The sequence below is a fragment of the Siniperca chuatsi genome, linkage group LG18, assembly GCF_020085105.1.
Source record: "Siniperca chuatsi isolate FFG_IHB_CAS linkage group LG18, ASM2008510v1, whole genome shotgun sequence".
NCBI classification, from domain to species: Eukaryota; Metazoa; Chordata; class Actinopteri; order Centrarchiformes; family Sinipercidae; genus Siniperca; species Siniperca chuatsi.
Window position 1 is genome coordinate 5295294 of NC_058059.1, and position 15301 is coordinate 5310594.

Sequence of the window (15301 nt, forward strand, 5' to 3'; positions counted from 1 at the left end):
CCTACTTTAACCACTCTGTATTGTTGATATATTTCATTGTGTCTAGCTGAAATGGATTAGGTTGACCTGTTATATTTCTTGATGCCAGTTGCGTCAGACTGGGTGAGTGCATGATGCTTACAGAGACGGTGGAGCTGGGTGTGTTGGTTCCATATCCAGAGGAGGGAAGGGAAGCCAACGACCAGCGGCGACCATCAGTCCTGTTACACAACAGCAAAGACAGAGAATCAAGTCTGACACCAAATCCATAAAAGAACAATGGATTAAAATGTACATTTCCAGTTCTTTACAATGCTAGTCAGTGGAAAGAATTTGTCTTCAAGAATGTGTGTTCAAAGACAAATTTGTAAAATTGTCTTTAGAAACATGAAATATGCTCCATTTCCATGTTTGTATTCAAAACATGTAAATTAACTCCTACAATCCTAATGAGCACGTGGTTATAGATGAATGGTGACCTTTTGTTGGTATTGTTCAAAATGATTCTACTAGTTACACTAGACAAGAAAGCAATGTAGAACTGAAACTAGATGCTAGAATGATGGAAAAGAAAACTTCAGAGCTACGACAAGACAAACTAATGAAGGGGGGAATGAACTATAAAGTGTACTCAAATGTGGGGTTATGAAAATTCAAGGGCAAATGGAAGCCTAACATGAAGTTACCTGTCTGCTCTGTGGCAATGACTGTGGAATTATAATAAAAAATACACAATTACATGATATCATGTTGAGAAATGGTATAAAATAAATACGTTACTGATGCTGTTTTTGAAAGGATAAATAGACTCTGAAGACTTGTGCTGGCAGAGAAAATATCTTTATTGGCTGACACTGTTGAATGAGCACAACTCGGAGCACAGCATACTATCTTTTTTTGAAGAATCTGTATCTGACAAGTCTCCCTCTGGTCTTTACTGGCTGATTTGTTCATCTGGAATCAAGTAAATATCCATGGTTGTATATACCTTCGTGCAAAGGAGAAATGAGCAGAGGCACTAGGAGAGAAATTTCTAGGACTGTCTTGTGGGCTCGTTCCTGCAAGAAAAACACAAAGAAATGGAGATTAATCATTTTTAAAAGGAAAACAAACAACCTGTGAGCAAAAATTTCAATAAGACCGAATTCCAATTTCAATTTGCAACCAAAACAAAAACTTATAAACTGTAATAAACCACTGATGGCTGCATTATCACGGACCAGAGTCAACATCGCAAAGATGACCGAGTTTTAAATGTCATGTAGTATAAACAAAACATACAAATAAATAATGTCTTTCATTTTAACTTCCTTGAAAAAAACAGACAAACCTTGAAATCTTCCTTAAAAGTTAAAATCTGTATAAAAATCAGTGGAAACATTTATTCTCTGTTAAGGTGATGGGAGAGCTACAACGAATCCTAGCTTGAGTGAAATAATTAGAAGTGCTTCCAGAAAGTTTAATGAAAACCAACTAGGGCTGCAACTAATCATTTTCATTATTTATTCATCTGCAGATTATTTTCTTGATTAATCGTTTGGTCAATAAAATGTCAGAAAATAGTGAAAAATGCTCATCACAATTTCCTGTTGGCTTTTTCACTTGAAAAAGTATGAAACTATTAACTATCAAAATTGTTGCCGATTATTTTTCTGTCGATCGACTAATCGTTAAAGTTTTAAAACCAACAAGATATAAAACTATACAGTTATAGTTGAATTTTTACAACGTACATTTAGTTTGTATTGATTTGAGTACCCCACCAGAACCCAGCTACACAGGATTAATGCATCTCATCAGACCTCAAGGCTGCTATACGAACCATCAGTATACCGAAGTAGGTTTAGAGAACAGTTTCTGTTTTTTGATCTCTCACAGTAATCTAGGCTACAGTGCACTGGTCTTCTAAGAGTTAGAAACAAGGTCAGCAACCAGGCAAACTAAATACACCCACAGCTCATTGCAAAGATGTGTCTGAATGTCAAACATGTGATGCCTGATGGCAGCATACGGTGTAGTTTGATATTCTCTTCTCACTGATCTTAAATAGTTAAACTTCCGAGAGACTGTGGTTTACTTTGCAAATTTGATAGTTACCTAGAAAAGCCTGGCAGGCACATAACTTATCAAGACTGCCTTGATGTTGCAATAAAAACTCAAGTGCTAGAGAAAAAAGGCAAGTCTTTTATGTGGCTTTTGCTAAAATGCACTTCAATTTATTTAAAGTGCACATCACCCACAGTGTCTTTGCACACTTTACAGGTTAAAATATATACACTTAGAAACAGGCAGAATCCTAAACAAACAGGTAAAAATGTTAATGTAACAACAGGACTTAGGTTAGGAAATTTAAAAAGTTCATAAATCAACAATAACAAAATTGAGGTAACTAGTTATCAAAGTAGAAATCAGTTGAATGTTTTTCCAACCAGTGATACTAGGAGGGGCCAAAGCATAGCGCAACAAATTAGGTTTTAAGCCTAGATTAGGAAATCTCAACAGAGTCTGCTTCCCAAATTTGCATAGGGAGTTTATTCCAAAGTAGGAGAGAATGATGAGCAAAGGCTCTACTAGGGGTGGGCAATATGGCCAAAATCTTCTATCACGGTATATGTCATTTTATATCACGGTTACGGTATATATCACGATACAGTAATTGTTCTGTAAATTCAATTAAGAAATGGTTTGAAATAACCATACCGTGCTTCATAACATTTGATTTTCTTCTTTTAATTGGAACTTCCATACAAAACAAAAACACTCCTCCTGCTTTGTATTTACAATTTCATTCTCCTCCTCCATGTTTTCTTGTCACTCTCTTCTTCTGCAGCAGTTGGCAAACCAGCTCAGAGGTGCATTACCGCCATCAACTGTCGCTCTCATGTCCCGTGAGAACGTGGTAAGCAGTCCTGCGGCACAAACCACGTTACCTTGCGAGGCAGCTGGATTCCGAGATCCCACGAGAATCGCAATATCACAAGAGAATCCGGCCCTGATTTTCCACATAGCCTGCCTTGAATATATAGCAGAGACACTAAGGGATAGCTCCCACGGTGGAAACGGTATTGCCAAATCTCTACCGTTGGACACATTTCTACCGTCACATGGTATATACCATCATATCGCCCAACCCTAGGCTATACCCAGTTATCATATTATATTATATATCAAATAATCATCATCAAGAGAACATAAAGGACGTGATGGGACCATGCAGAGTACTAAGACTGGAGACGTAGGATCCATTTAAAACCTTCTAAGTCAGAAGGAGGATTTTGTATACGTAGCCAATGCAAAGACATCAGGACAGGTGTTCTACAATCAAACTTCTTTGATCTTGTAGGGACTCTGGCGGCTGCAGTTTGGACCAAATGAAGACCCCTACCGCTGCTGTCACGGGTAGGCTAGAGTCTCTTAACCTACATCAGTAGTGTCTACATACTGTATGTAGCTTTGGGCCACTGAACACATTAGACTGTTGGGACTTTCTGAAAGGCACCAATTAGCCGCAATGTAAAAACAAATCTATGGTCCAGCATTAATCAGACATAATTACATCCCTCACTAAAGGAGGGAACAACCAGTTAATTAACAAGGAGCTATGATGCGACCACCTCCTGTGACAACAAAGACAGGCCTTTTCCATACTGGGGGACAATGATAGAGCCACTAAATCTTGTCAGTGATGGATGTCACCTATTTAATTGCACTGTAATCTTAATCACAGCCAATTAAAGATTATAATCTCTTCCTTTGGGAGTTAGACTGCACCTGAAGAGACGGATTATCTACTGACTGTTAAGGACACTGTCTGAGAGAAATAACAGGAAATATGATTCATGATAATGTTGTTTATAAAATTATTCAGGATCACAAACAAAGGTTTGATCTGCCACAATACACCTACAGAGCTAAGACCAGAATCTAGAAGAAAAACATCAAATCTATGTAGAAACTTGCTTCATTATTGTACGTCACCAGTGTATATCAGTTATATGACTGCTGTAAATTGCACTCAAAGGATGTTTTTCTTACCTTTGGTACCAATATGACGACTGATCGACAGTGTTAGGTCATCCCAGAGCTGAACACATTCATTAGCAAGAACATTGTGGCTTTCTGAGCCCCTTCGTTAGGTTGAAATACAGACCAAACACTGTGATTCTCAGCTCTGCTTTTGCTGACCAATGCCAGGAAATAAAACGCCCTGTGCATTTCCTCTCTGCAGGCTACCACTTCCTCACCCAGCACTGACCTTCAACTTGCCACTGTACAGTTCAATTCTCACCCTAACACTACAGAACTGACCTGACAACTTACTACTGAAAGGATAATTAACATGTACTACTATTTAGTGCTTTACTTTCTCTCTCTACTTTTGTCAATTTGATAATATCATTATCGTATGAGGGAGCCAGATAAGTGCTGCCATTTGGTTTAAAGCTATGGAGAGGGAAATACAGGAGGATTATACATCTACTTGCAAAGACTGTGCATTTTCCTGCTTTGATTTCCAAACTGCTTTGTCTTGCATTACACAATGCACTGCATTCCTGTAAAAGAACATTGTGAATTAATGGCTCCTCCTCTGTGCACCAATGGGTATGCTTCTATAAATGGGGCGAGGAAACAGTGTATACACATTAATAGACATGCATATACATGTACTGAACATACACTTACCTGTAAGAGATGAGAGAGGGGAGTGAGGTCTCGGTAAACCTGAAGACTGACCGCTTCCTATCAGGCTTTTTCTGTTGCTTGTTCTGCAGCTGTAAAACCACAGAGTAACATATTAGGCAAGACAGAACAGACAAATTTCCTAACAAACAGCAGGCAAACTCTCAACTCATATGCACATATTATCGTAATGTTTTGAATATGTTGTAATCTACGCTCCTCTTTGTAGTATTTGTGTTTTGATTTGTACTTTGTAAGTTTTGTCTGTCTTGTTTTTTCTTTTGTTTGGTGCTGTCACTGTGATTTAGTGTTGTGCATCGGTCAAACCCTCTGTCTTGGTATAGTTCTTGTCAAATGTTGTAAAAGGAAAAAAAGGAACTCATATGCCCAAGAAGACATTTGCTGCAGACATCTAATGTTGAAATTTAGATAGCACTGAATTTACAGCACTGACATATTTTACTTTAAAAATCCAGAATCTGAACTAATGTGGGTTTTCAAAAACTTGAATTTGTGAACCTGACAAAACATTTCTATAGTTTTGAGACTTTAGAAACTTGATATTACTGTCTAGAAAATTCAGATAGATGAAAAACATTCAAATTCTACAGTCAGTGGTATTTAAATTTCAACAAAAAGTAGTGGTTAAATTTAACACTTAGATATTCTGTTGCTTGTTACGGCCTTTCTTTGCTTCCATAAATATCTTCAGCACATTTGTGTCAACAGTAACTAGATTACATCTGTAATGACCAACATTATCACTTCAGTTTTGCAAAACACAAATACACACAAATAAAAAGATAATAATGACTGCAAAAACTTGGCTTAATGTAAAAAATTCCTTGAGTACATTTAACAAATCAATCCTGGTCTAAAGGATCATTATTGTGGATGTAATGACAATCTTGAATGTAATGTTTAATCATAGAAACCCTCTTAAAATTTGTTGAAAATGGCATTTTTCTGGAAACATTAAATTGTGACTTGGTTCAACCATTCCTACAATACAAAGAGAGCCCCCTCTACAACCACCACCTCTTTTACACATTCAGTTACACTTATTACAAACACTCAATTACATTTTTTTCTGTCTTAATACTCCATTACACTGCAAACTAATGGCTACTTATGGGCATGTTTACAGTCCTGGAGTCAACAGTAAATATTGGTGCACACAGTGCCATAAAAACAAGAGAGAGAACATCGTGGTTCAGTCACCAAAAAAGCAGGTTCTGTGTACAGCATTCAGAATGGTTTTATGTTTGGTTATGTTAATACATGACTGTGACTCACGAGGAGCCACTGTGATCAACAACATGTGACTAATAAATGTAGCCCAGTTTTTAACCTTGAGAGAAAAATAAACTACTTCAACGTAAAAGCAGCTTCAGTGTTAAATGTCCCGATTAGTCTTGAGTTTACTTTCAAATTAGAGGCTGTGAGTGGAAACACACAATGCCTAAAGAACATGAATTCACTTCAAGGTCAGAGACTCAATGACATCCTGTTACATAACCTCCTCAGAGAACTGAACCATTTCCAACTGAATTTTTAAGATGTTATTCAATAATACTTTCAATCCTGTGCATAATACAAACTCCACAAAACAATCAGTGTTTGAATATTGAAGCTAGTTAGGACTGTGCTCCTGGATTTTACTACAGCTTTTGATGTTATTGACCACAGTACGATACCATAGTATTCTTATTGCCAAACAAAAATTTTATGGTTTTTCACCTTCTAAAACATTTCTGTTTGCCACTGCTTTTCCCAAGGTCATTTAAAGATAATACATTTTTATACTTTTTCACTTCTTAAATCTTTTAAATCTACTGTATTTCCACTGTTTTAAAAAAATCATTCTATGTATTCTCTCTTTTCTAAATTGTCTTATTTTTGTTATTATGTTTCGTATGTTTATGCCTTTTTGTGCTTTATGTAAAGCACTTTGAATTGCCTACCAAATTGCTGGGTGTTAAATTAGATAATTTATTGTTATGGTCTGATCAGATTGATCACATTGATCCATGATGGGAAAGGGCATTGCAATTTCAAGGAAATGTTCTGTATACGTATGTTTCATCTTCTGTTATGATTGATGTCATTCGGTCACTTGCCCAGTCATCTGGTCAAGTTCCCCTGAGAAACATCTAAAAACATCTAGAAACTTCAAATTTTTCATCGTTCTTTCCGTGCTAATGTGTGTGAGACGCATAAATGATTAACATGGCTAACTGTGGATGCTAAATTAAAATCTAGTCTTTTGGTATTCATGCAAAATGTCTTTTGGAATAATACACCCCACTTTTGTGAAAAAACATCTGGTGGTGCCATGTCCACGAACAAATTGTATGATGAGAACTGTTCTTTATAGAGCTTCTTCTGCCTAGAACACACTCCCCACCAACATCAGACAGCTCAAAAGCAGATTTTCTTTCAAAAAGTCACTAAAACAAAAATGTATGAATCTCACATAGATGTTACTTTAGTCACTGCTTTTGGAACCCTTTTGATTGTTTTTATTTCACTTTTGTGGCTATGTGTGACAGTTTTGTTTCATAGTTTTCATAGTAAGCTTGTCTTTTCGTAAATAGTTATTTCACTTATTTTCTGATCTTGTTGTTTTATTGATACTGTGTGATTTTAAATTGTTGCTTATTTTTATTGTTATTGTTTTTGTGTGGACCCCAGGAAGACTAGTGACCACTTTGTGGAAACTAATTGGGATCCAAATAAAGAACAAAAAAACTAAGAGTTAAAAAGATATTTTACGAAGACCAAAAACACAGCGTGGCATAACTACATGATAAAGTCCTTTACTCCAGTGGTAGAGATACAGAACAACCGTTCATGTAGGAGAGAGAGAAAGACAAAGAGAGAAAGAGTGTCAGTTAGTCACAGGTGCAGTTCACATGTCTGTGTTGCAGCATTGATCGTACAGAACGATCAAATGCACATGGGCTTCTGCAATGACGCAGAAATGTGTGAGCAGGACTTCATCTCTTTCTTAACACTGCTGAAGAGCAGCTTGTACAGGTGCCACTGCAGAGGCCTCAGAGCTTCAATGTCACATCAGCAATAGTGATGAACTAGGCAACATTTTTATTTATTTATTTTTTCCAGTTGAGTTGATAATGATGTGCAAAAAGCTCTCGACACTCCACACTATGCTCCACAAGACGTTGAATACACTAAAGCCTAGATTTACTAAAGGCTCAAAAACAATTACAATATTAGACATCATACAAAGATCTGATAGTTAGATATTAAGATATTTGCTGCAGCAGTCAGGTGTTATCTTGTTTGCCTTTCACATCCCAAAAGTTGTTGCACTTACAGGCTTTAGTGCCAGTAAGGTCAAGCCCTCTAGGTGTTTGCTTGGTCTCATGTCTTGTAAACTGGGACAGAGCACACGGTTACCCTTGGTCAAGAGAGGTCTCTGTAATACTTTCTCACTCATTTACATTTTATTTTCAGCAATAATTTGCAGTGTAACATAAATATAGTCAAAGAATAACTACAAAAGATCAATAAGGAACAATGGAAGGATGAGATTTGAAATAAGCCAAAGCTCAGAAACTATGTTCAAATCAAAGAAGATTACTACACTGAGCGTTATATACAATTAAATTTACAGAGAGGGCAGAGGTCCTTGTGTGCTCAAGGACTGGTACCTTGTCACTGGCAACTGAGGTAAGCAGATATAAAGGTATTCCTGAAGAGTAGCATTTTATGCGATTTTAGTGTTGTTGAGGATGAATTAATTAAGTATTCCATTGCCCCATGTACAGCGACTTGAGAAATCAATTGTATGAAAAAATGCTGATTGGTTTTGGTTGTCTGAAAGTAATATGTTGAGTTGGCTCTTTAATGAGGAGGTTTTTGCCTTAGCAAGATTTATAGAAAATGCATGGAAACTAAGACAGAGAACACTATATCCATCATAATAAGACCTTATTTGTTATGGAAAAATGTATGTTTTGACATGGTGAATGTGTGGAACTGTAGTTGTGACTGGTCATGTGGCCATCCTGGTTGCTGTTGTTGACTAGTGTCTTGTAAGCCCATACGGGCTGGCCACTATAAGGTGCAGGACACTCAAATAAACAAATCAATCAATCAATCAGTCAGTCAGTCAAACACACACCTACTCATGAACATGTGGCATTCATCAGGCTGAAATTAATGATTTACAACAAGTTTGTACAGTTAAGAGATAGGTGAATCCGACTTGGAAAAAAAGTCATAGATTTAGGGGAAAAAAATGTTCTTGCATGACTGGGACGACTTGTAGTTCTCTGCAGTCCTGTTGCCGTCCCATTGTAACGCAAAAATCCAAATTCATCTCCCTAAATCAGAAGGGAAACCCTATTTTGACTGAAATCCCATTCATCCTTGTTTACACAAGCGGTTTCTTGGGCTAACCCCCTGCAATCAAGAGTGTGGACACATGCCATGAATCATTTACCATGATGGGGAGGGAGCGAATAATATCTGGTACACAGGTGCTCAGTTAAAGAGGATCACATTTAACGAGATCTATTTATACCCTCTCACTGTGGATTAAGCCAAGAGAATGCCACACTGCTGCCCAATCAAACCTCTCATTGCTTCACCCTCTCACTACACATCCCAGTGTTTGTACCACTATAACCCCTATTAGAGAGTTGAGTGCCACTCATGGAGACATTAAAATGACTACTTCTGGATTACTTTCCACAACAACTGCCACAGTTTGTGATGGCACACAGGCCATCTTCATCCCATTTGATGCTATGCTGAGCTTTGGTAGAGGCACCTCTGAGGCCATAAAGGCTGAGTGAGGGGAAAAAAACGTGTCCGTATAGTGAAGCTATAAAAGAGGGATAAAGAAGCCCTGAGAAAGTAGGCCATCATTGTATGCTGTACTGCAGATGTGTGAGGTTCCTGGAACGGATCCATATGAGGTTCATCAGTCTCTGTTATATGCAAAAACCCTCAACCTCATCAAATCATTGTTGTATTACACATGAAATCTCCACAAGTGTAGCTACAGATCTCTTTTTCAACCACTAACAATACTCAATAAAAGGTGTTTATCAAACTTAGATACTTTACATATCATGGTTAAAATTTTTAACAATGCTTATTTTACTTTTACCTTAAAGTTTACATTCATTTCATATTGTAGATTGATTAATGTAACTCTTTATTATTACAAAGTAATCTGAATATGTCAAAAACTATTTCTTAGATTTCAGTTTGCTCACTTATTTTGGGTACCGGAAGAAGCAAAAATAGATAAAAGCCTTTGATTTACAACACTCTGAATCCAGATACATTTGAAATGTCTGATCCTGACCCATGTCAACAAAAAAAAAGCCATGATTAATCTTTTTTACTTCTGTGAGTTTTGCTTCCTTGTCAGAGCTGTCAGGTGAGCTGACAAAGCGCAATGCCACATAAATTGCCGCTCCTCTCTGACAAACCCAAATTCAAAGTCATGCATATGACACACACTGTTCTATTAATAGTATTTAAAAACTTGCTGCTTGGGTAAAAGCAATGCAGCCACTGACGACACTGTCATTTTCTACATCTGAAGATGTACTGTATTTCATTTTTTTCTCAGCTTTGACAAAACTCCTTTTTTTGTTTGTCAGGAGCTTATATGTTCACATACAGTGCATTACATGTTTAACTTAGTGTCTAATGGTAATATAGTCAATAGTTGCAGCAAAGTGTCTTTCTAGAATACACAATGTCAGCTACCTTATAACTGAATTTACAGTGTCCTGTTTAGAAAAACAGTTGGGGGGGAAGTGGTCTCCATTCAAACCACTTAAAAAGGGTAACAGCCATTCTAGCTGATTTCATTTAAGTTTAGGGAATCACTGGTCATTAGTAATGAAACTATCAATATCTGCATTAAATCAAATCAATTATCAGATCATCTTTATAGCCACTCATCAATTTATTCACAAACCCAGCAGAAATGGCTGTGATCTCTGAGACTGCTTTAACAGCATGAAGCTTCAGTTTTCGATATCAACTAAATCTGACCATGGTTTTCAAATGAAAAAAATATTCATGCACTGATGCAAGATGTCCAAAAACAGCCAGTATTTCATGTTAAGCTGTTCTGCACTATAAAATGGGTCAGGACAAGGATTAAAAATAAATAGCAGTTATATGGGCTTCACCAAACCATATACAAAAAACTGGGATCAAGTGGCTTAGCAATAAGCTGTGTGTCCACACACTCTGAAACCATACACCAGTGAAACATTTTTAATTTGGCGATGTTAGGCATGCTGTTAAAAAGTAGAAAGAGTACAGTATGAAACTATAACATTTTCTCAGAAGCAGTACTTTTTCAATCAATTTCTTGGTGGTGTACAAAAACTGTAACCCCACCAAAAACTACAATAAGTAACAGAAATATAAAAAACTATCTGCATTTCCACTTTCCAACTGTTATTTAAAGGAGCTGGCATATAGGAAAATACACATACTGTGTAAGGACATGAGACTGCCTCAGCAACAAACATTCAATTACCATTAAAGCCAATAATACACAATAGGCAAGCAGGGAACACCCAGCTTCATATTCAGATTGGCTTCATAGAACAGCTCAGCTGGCTTAACTGTAAATACAAAGAAATGCATCCTTCTTGCCAATCAGTGGTCCAGAAACTATACATGTCAAGTTACCTGTTTGGTAGTAAAATAAGCTTTTTACTCAGGACAGACTAATCTCTGTATCAGATTGCAATTTGTAAAGAAGAAAGAAAAGAAAATACACCAATACTTTTAAAGGTTACCTTTTGGACCGGCGCAGGCGGGCTCCACTGAAGAAATGTGGCATGTTAAAGTTTGACAGCACTGTCCACAGACTAGAATCTGACATTGTGTCCAAGTCATGCCAGAGAGGGAGATGTAAAGGGGGCTTTTGAAGACCTTGTGAGGAAAAGCGACGGCTTTCAAGGTTCAGGAGGATGCGACCCCCAGAGCAGTCCTGACAAGTCCTACAACGGCTCTCCTTAGGTCCAAACTTCCTATGCACAGGCACATCTGCAGCCAGCTGCGGCATAAACACACTGGCAGAGAGGACACGTTGTCCTCCTCTGTCCTCAAATAAAAAAGTAATCCAGGGAGGATCCTGAAAGGCACACAGAGTGTGTGATCCAGGTCAGGTGTTGACAGCCTCCACTGCTGCAGGGATATGACACCTAATACCAGCTGACTTTTTGTTTTACCGTCTCACTGCGAATGTGTTCTGTATCCCAAACACTCACCCTGCTCCCTTCGCTCAACATGCTTCATATCATGTAACAGGCATCTACCACTTCACATCCTGTGAAGGGGGGGTTGTGAGACGGAGGGGTGCTGCATCATCAGCAGATGCTGCTGTGCACTCGCAGCTCTCACAAACTGGCACCCCTCCAAAAGTTCGGTGGGTCAGTGTATTAAGCAGGACATATTTGAAATGGAAATGTTGTGCTTCTGGATGGATTTCTTCTGCTACTGCATAAATTCTTTCCTCAGCAGAGACAGTCCTACCTCATTCATTTGATGGGAGCCTCACCTTAACTTCATCACCTTTGATCCTTGACTCATGTCTTCTGGTCAGCTATACAGGCAGATAAGCAGCTGAACACAAGCGACTACCGAAAAACATGCAGATGTAAAGTTTAATATATCAAAATATCGATTAACAAATTCTTTTCACTTTTACTGTTATACAACTGATCTTTGAGAAAACTAGGTTGGAAGAGCTGTTTTCACGCATGCATAACACACATAAAAACTGGTGTTTTGTCAGTTCAGTGATGAATTTGACTTTCGAGTCCTGCGTGTATGAGTGAGTTTAGGGTCAGCTGATCATAGCAGCCTGTGGGGAGGAACGTACGCAGACACATTCTCTGAAGTAGCTGCCAGGGCGACAAACACAATAATATTCCAAACCATACGATCCATTACGAGCTTATCTAAAGGATTCAACATTAGGACCAAGCCATTGATTACTTTCCTCAAATGACTATTCCCTGAAAGAGAAGTTCAGCCCTGCAAACAGACACTTGGCCATGATGCAATAATAGAACTCAGGAGCTGCGATAAGAGCACCTGTGTTAGTGTGTGTCCAGATCGCATGATTGATAAGGTATAGATGTTACTTTCACAATCCAATTTCAAAACATTCATCTTATCGAGCTTCAAGTCATAACAGAAAGAGAAACAGCCGTCGACCTCATATGAGCAAGTGAAAACAAAGATAAACGCAACTCACAAGATTGCCAATAATCAGGGCTAAGGTCTAATATTTATGGACCAGTCGATTAATTGATAGGTCAGCTGACAGAAAATGAATTGGCACCAGTTTTGGTAATTTAATAATGGTATAAGCCACTTTACTTTTAAATATAAAATATAAAATATCCATTGGTTCCATCTTCTCTAATGTGAATATTTGCTGATTTTCTTAGTCTTCTATGATCACAAACTGAATACCTTTGGGTTATGGACCGTTGGTCAGACAAGAACAGGATAGCAAGGAAGTGCACAGTCAGACCTGAGGACCATCAGGATGCTGCAGATTAGTCTAACCACTTGCCAATAGCACTGCCTGGAAGCTCAGGCAGAGAGACGGCGAAATTGACAAAGGAGAAACACTACCATGACTGGCACATAACCAGTGGCTCACCTTACATGTACCTCTTCTGTAATAAAGTGTTATCAGAAGCCATTTTTGTCAGTATAAAGTCTCTGTGTGTGCATTCCCTCAGAGTGGCTCCGTCCGTCTCCCTACAGGCCAGCGTGACAGCCTTCACTCTAATTATGGCTCTGCTCTGTTTCTGTGTTCCACATAAGAAATGATGGTTCAGATGGTTCAAAGTCAAACTTGCATAGAGCAGCATGAATAGGGAGGTCACCGGCAACACTGACATCACAAGCAGAAAATTTGGGTTACTCTCCTCTTACAGACTTATGACTGGTTTCTGGTAGTTCTTGAAAATAAAAATAAACAAAAAACAATGTTTTAACAATGACATTAGTTTTGCTTTAGCAAGATACGAAGATACAGTATGTGATGTATATATACAGTATTTCTATGTGCACAGAAAAAATATTTATTAGCAATTGAGAGAACTGTTAGTGTTTTCATATAATCAGAAACATGATACACAGGGGATAAAATGTTATTCTTTGCAGCAAAATAATTAGCACAAGCAGCAATCTGTTATCATTCATAAATCCTGGGAAAGGTCAGCATATTTTGTGAAATCACTGTCTACTCTGATAAGTGATACAAAATATGGAAGGTTTGCCTGGATATTTCCTTGCTTTATGAGCAGTTGACCAATGAAAAGGTACCCTGTGGATTTTTTTGGTAAACAAACAAAAGTTTACAGTCACGAAACATAAAACATCATAAAACTCATAAAACACTGTTGCCGATGCCTAAATTTCTCGGCACGTTACTATCACTGTCGATCAGCACAATAATGTGAAACTGGCGAAAGGAATGTGCATCACAACCACGTTTGCGTGCACAATCTAAACAAAGTGGGGACCCACTCGTAAAAACATTGCTCCATAGCACTACTAGTGGTCAAAAACTCCACAGGGTACCTTTAAATTCCAAACTACTTTCTCAAAAAACTAAAGCCTTTAAATGCGCTTTGGCATCTGATAAGCCTTCAAACTAGATATGTTAACTTCCTGTATTGTATTTCAATTCTCAACAGTACTTGAAACAACATGCCAGCTTCTAGCTTTAAATTTAATTTATATATATATATATATATATATATATATATATATATATATATATATATATATATATATATATATACACACACACACACACACACACATATATGTATAAAACACAGGGTTATTTTTGGTCTGAACGCCCACTAAGGTTGGCTACTACGTTGGCTAGCTACATCTGAAAATCTGCAATGTCACACTAACTTTGCCACCAACTTCTTTATTGAACATCAGTCACCAACAACTTTTCTCTCATACACTCTCACACTGCGGTATATTAAATTGTGTAGGATAATGTCCTCTATAAATACAAGTTACAGGTTATTTTGAACATACTGTATGAATTGGAACTCTCGTCTTGGCTCATGCCACAAAGCACCACAACACCAAACCCAGTGTATTGGTACATGATGGAATAAAAACTGAAATTGACAATAAATAAATCTCCACGTTGTTGTATGGAGCTGACTCACTTAAATGCCTGCTCCTCTTGACACTCTATGAATGCTGAGCAGAACAAGAGGAGATCAGAGGTGACATGGGTGGGTGTTTCATGCTATTCATTGATACAGAAAATTCAGCTGAATTAAGTGTTTTAAATGAGTTGGGTAAAAAAATTCCAAGATCCATTCCAACTATTTCTCTTGACAAAATCTGAGTCAGAAGCAGCCCGAATAAAGCCATCAAAACCTGATAGAAAGCATAGACTGACTCTCTTTTTATCATCAGTAACAGATAGACATTTCTTGTGCAGTGAGCTTTCTATTTTTGAAAAGTCCTGATTTTGTTTTTCTTTAAGGTTTCAGCAATTAAGTCCCACTTGGACATTGTTTAAGAGAAGCTGCTGCAGAAGGCTAAGTTTCTTAAAACTGAAGCTAACCATGAG

General features: G+C 37.7%; 1 protein-coding gene across 18 annotated transcripts in view; it reads right to left on the minus strand.

Moving 5' to 3' along the window:
* The window catches only part of mast4 (microtubule associated serine/threonine kinase family member 4), a 101751-nt gene that overhangs the window by 26620 nt on the left and 59830 nt on the right, over positions 1-15301 (minus strand). For 11 of the 18 annotated variants that reach the window (XM_044173518.1, XM_044173511.1, XM_044173510.1 and 8 more), the window contains 4 exons: positions 4663-4751; positions 968-1037; positions 666-686; positions 122-200 (listed from right to left, as the gene is read on the minus strand). In XM_044173518.1, the coding sequence (XP_044029453.1) occupies positions 122-200; positions 666-686; positions 968-1037; positions 4663-4751 (259 nt within the window). Of the gene's footprint in view, positions 1-121; positions 201-665; positions 687-967; positions 1038-4014; positions 4514-4662; positions 4752-11465; positions 11841-15301 lie in introns of those variants that run through there. The other 7 variants (XM_044173514.1, XM_044173512.1, XM_044173520.1 and 4 more) reach the window with 4 other exon arrangements.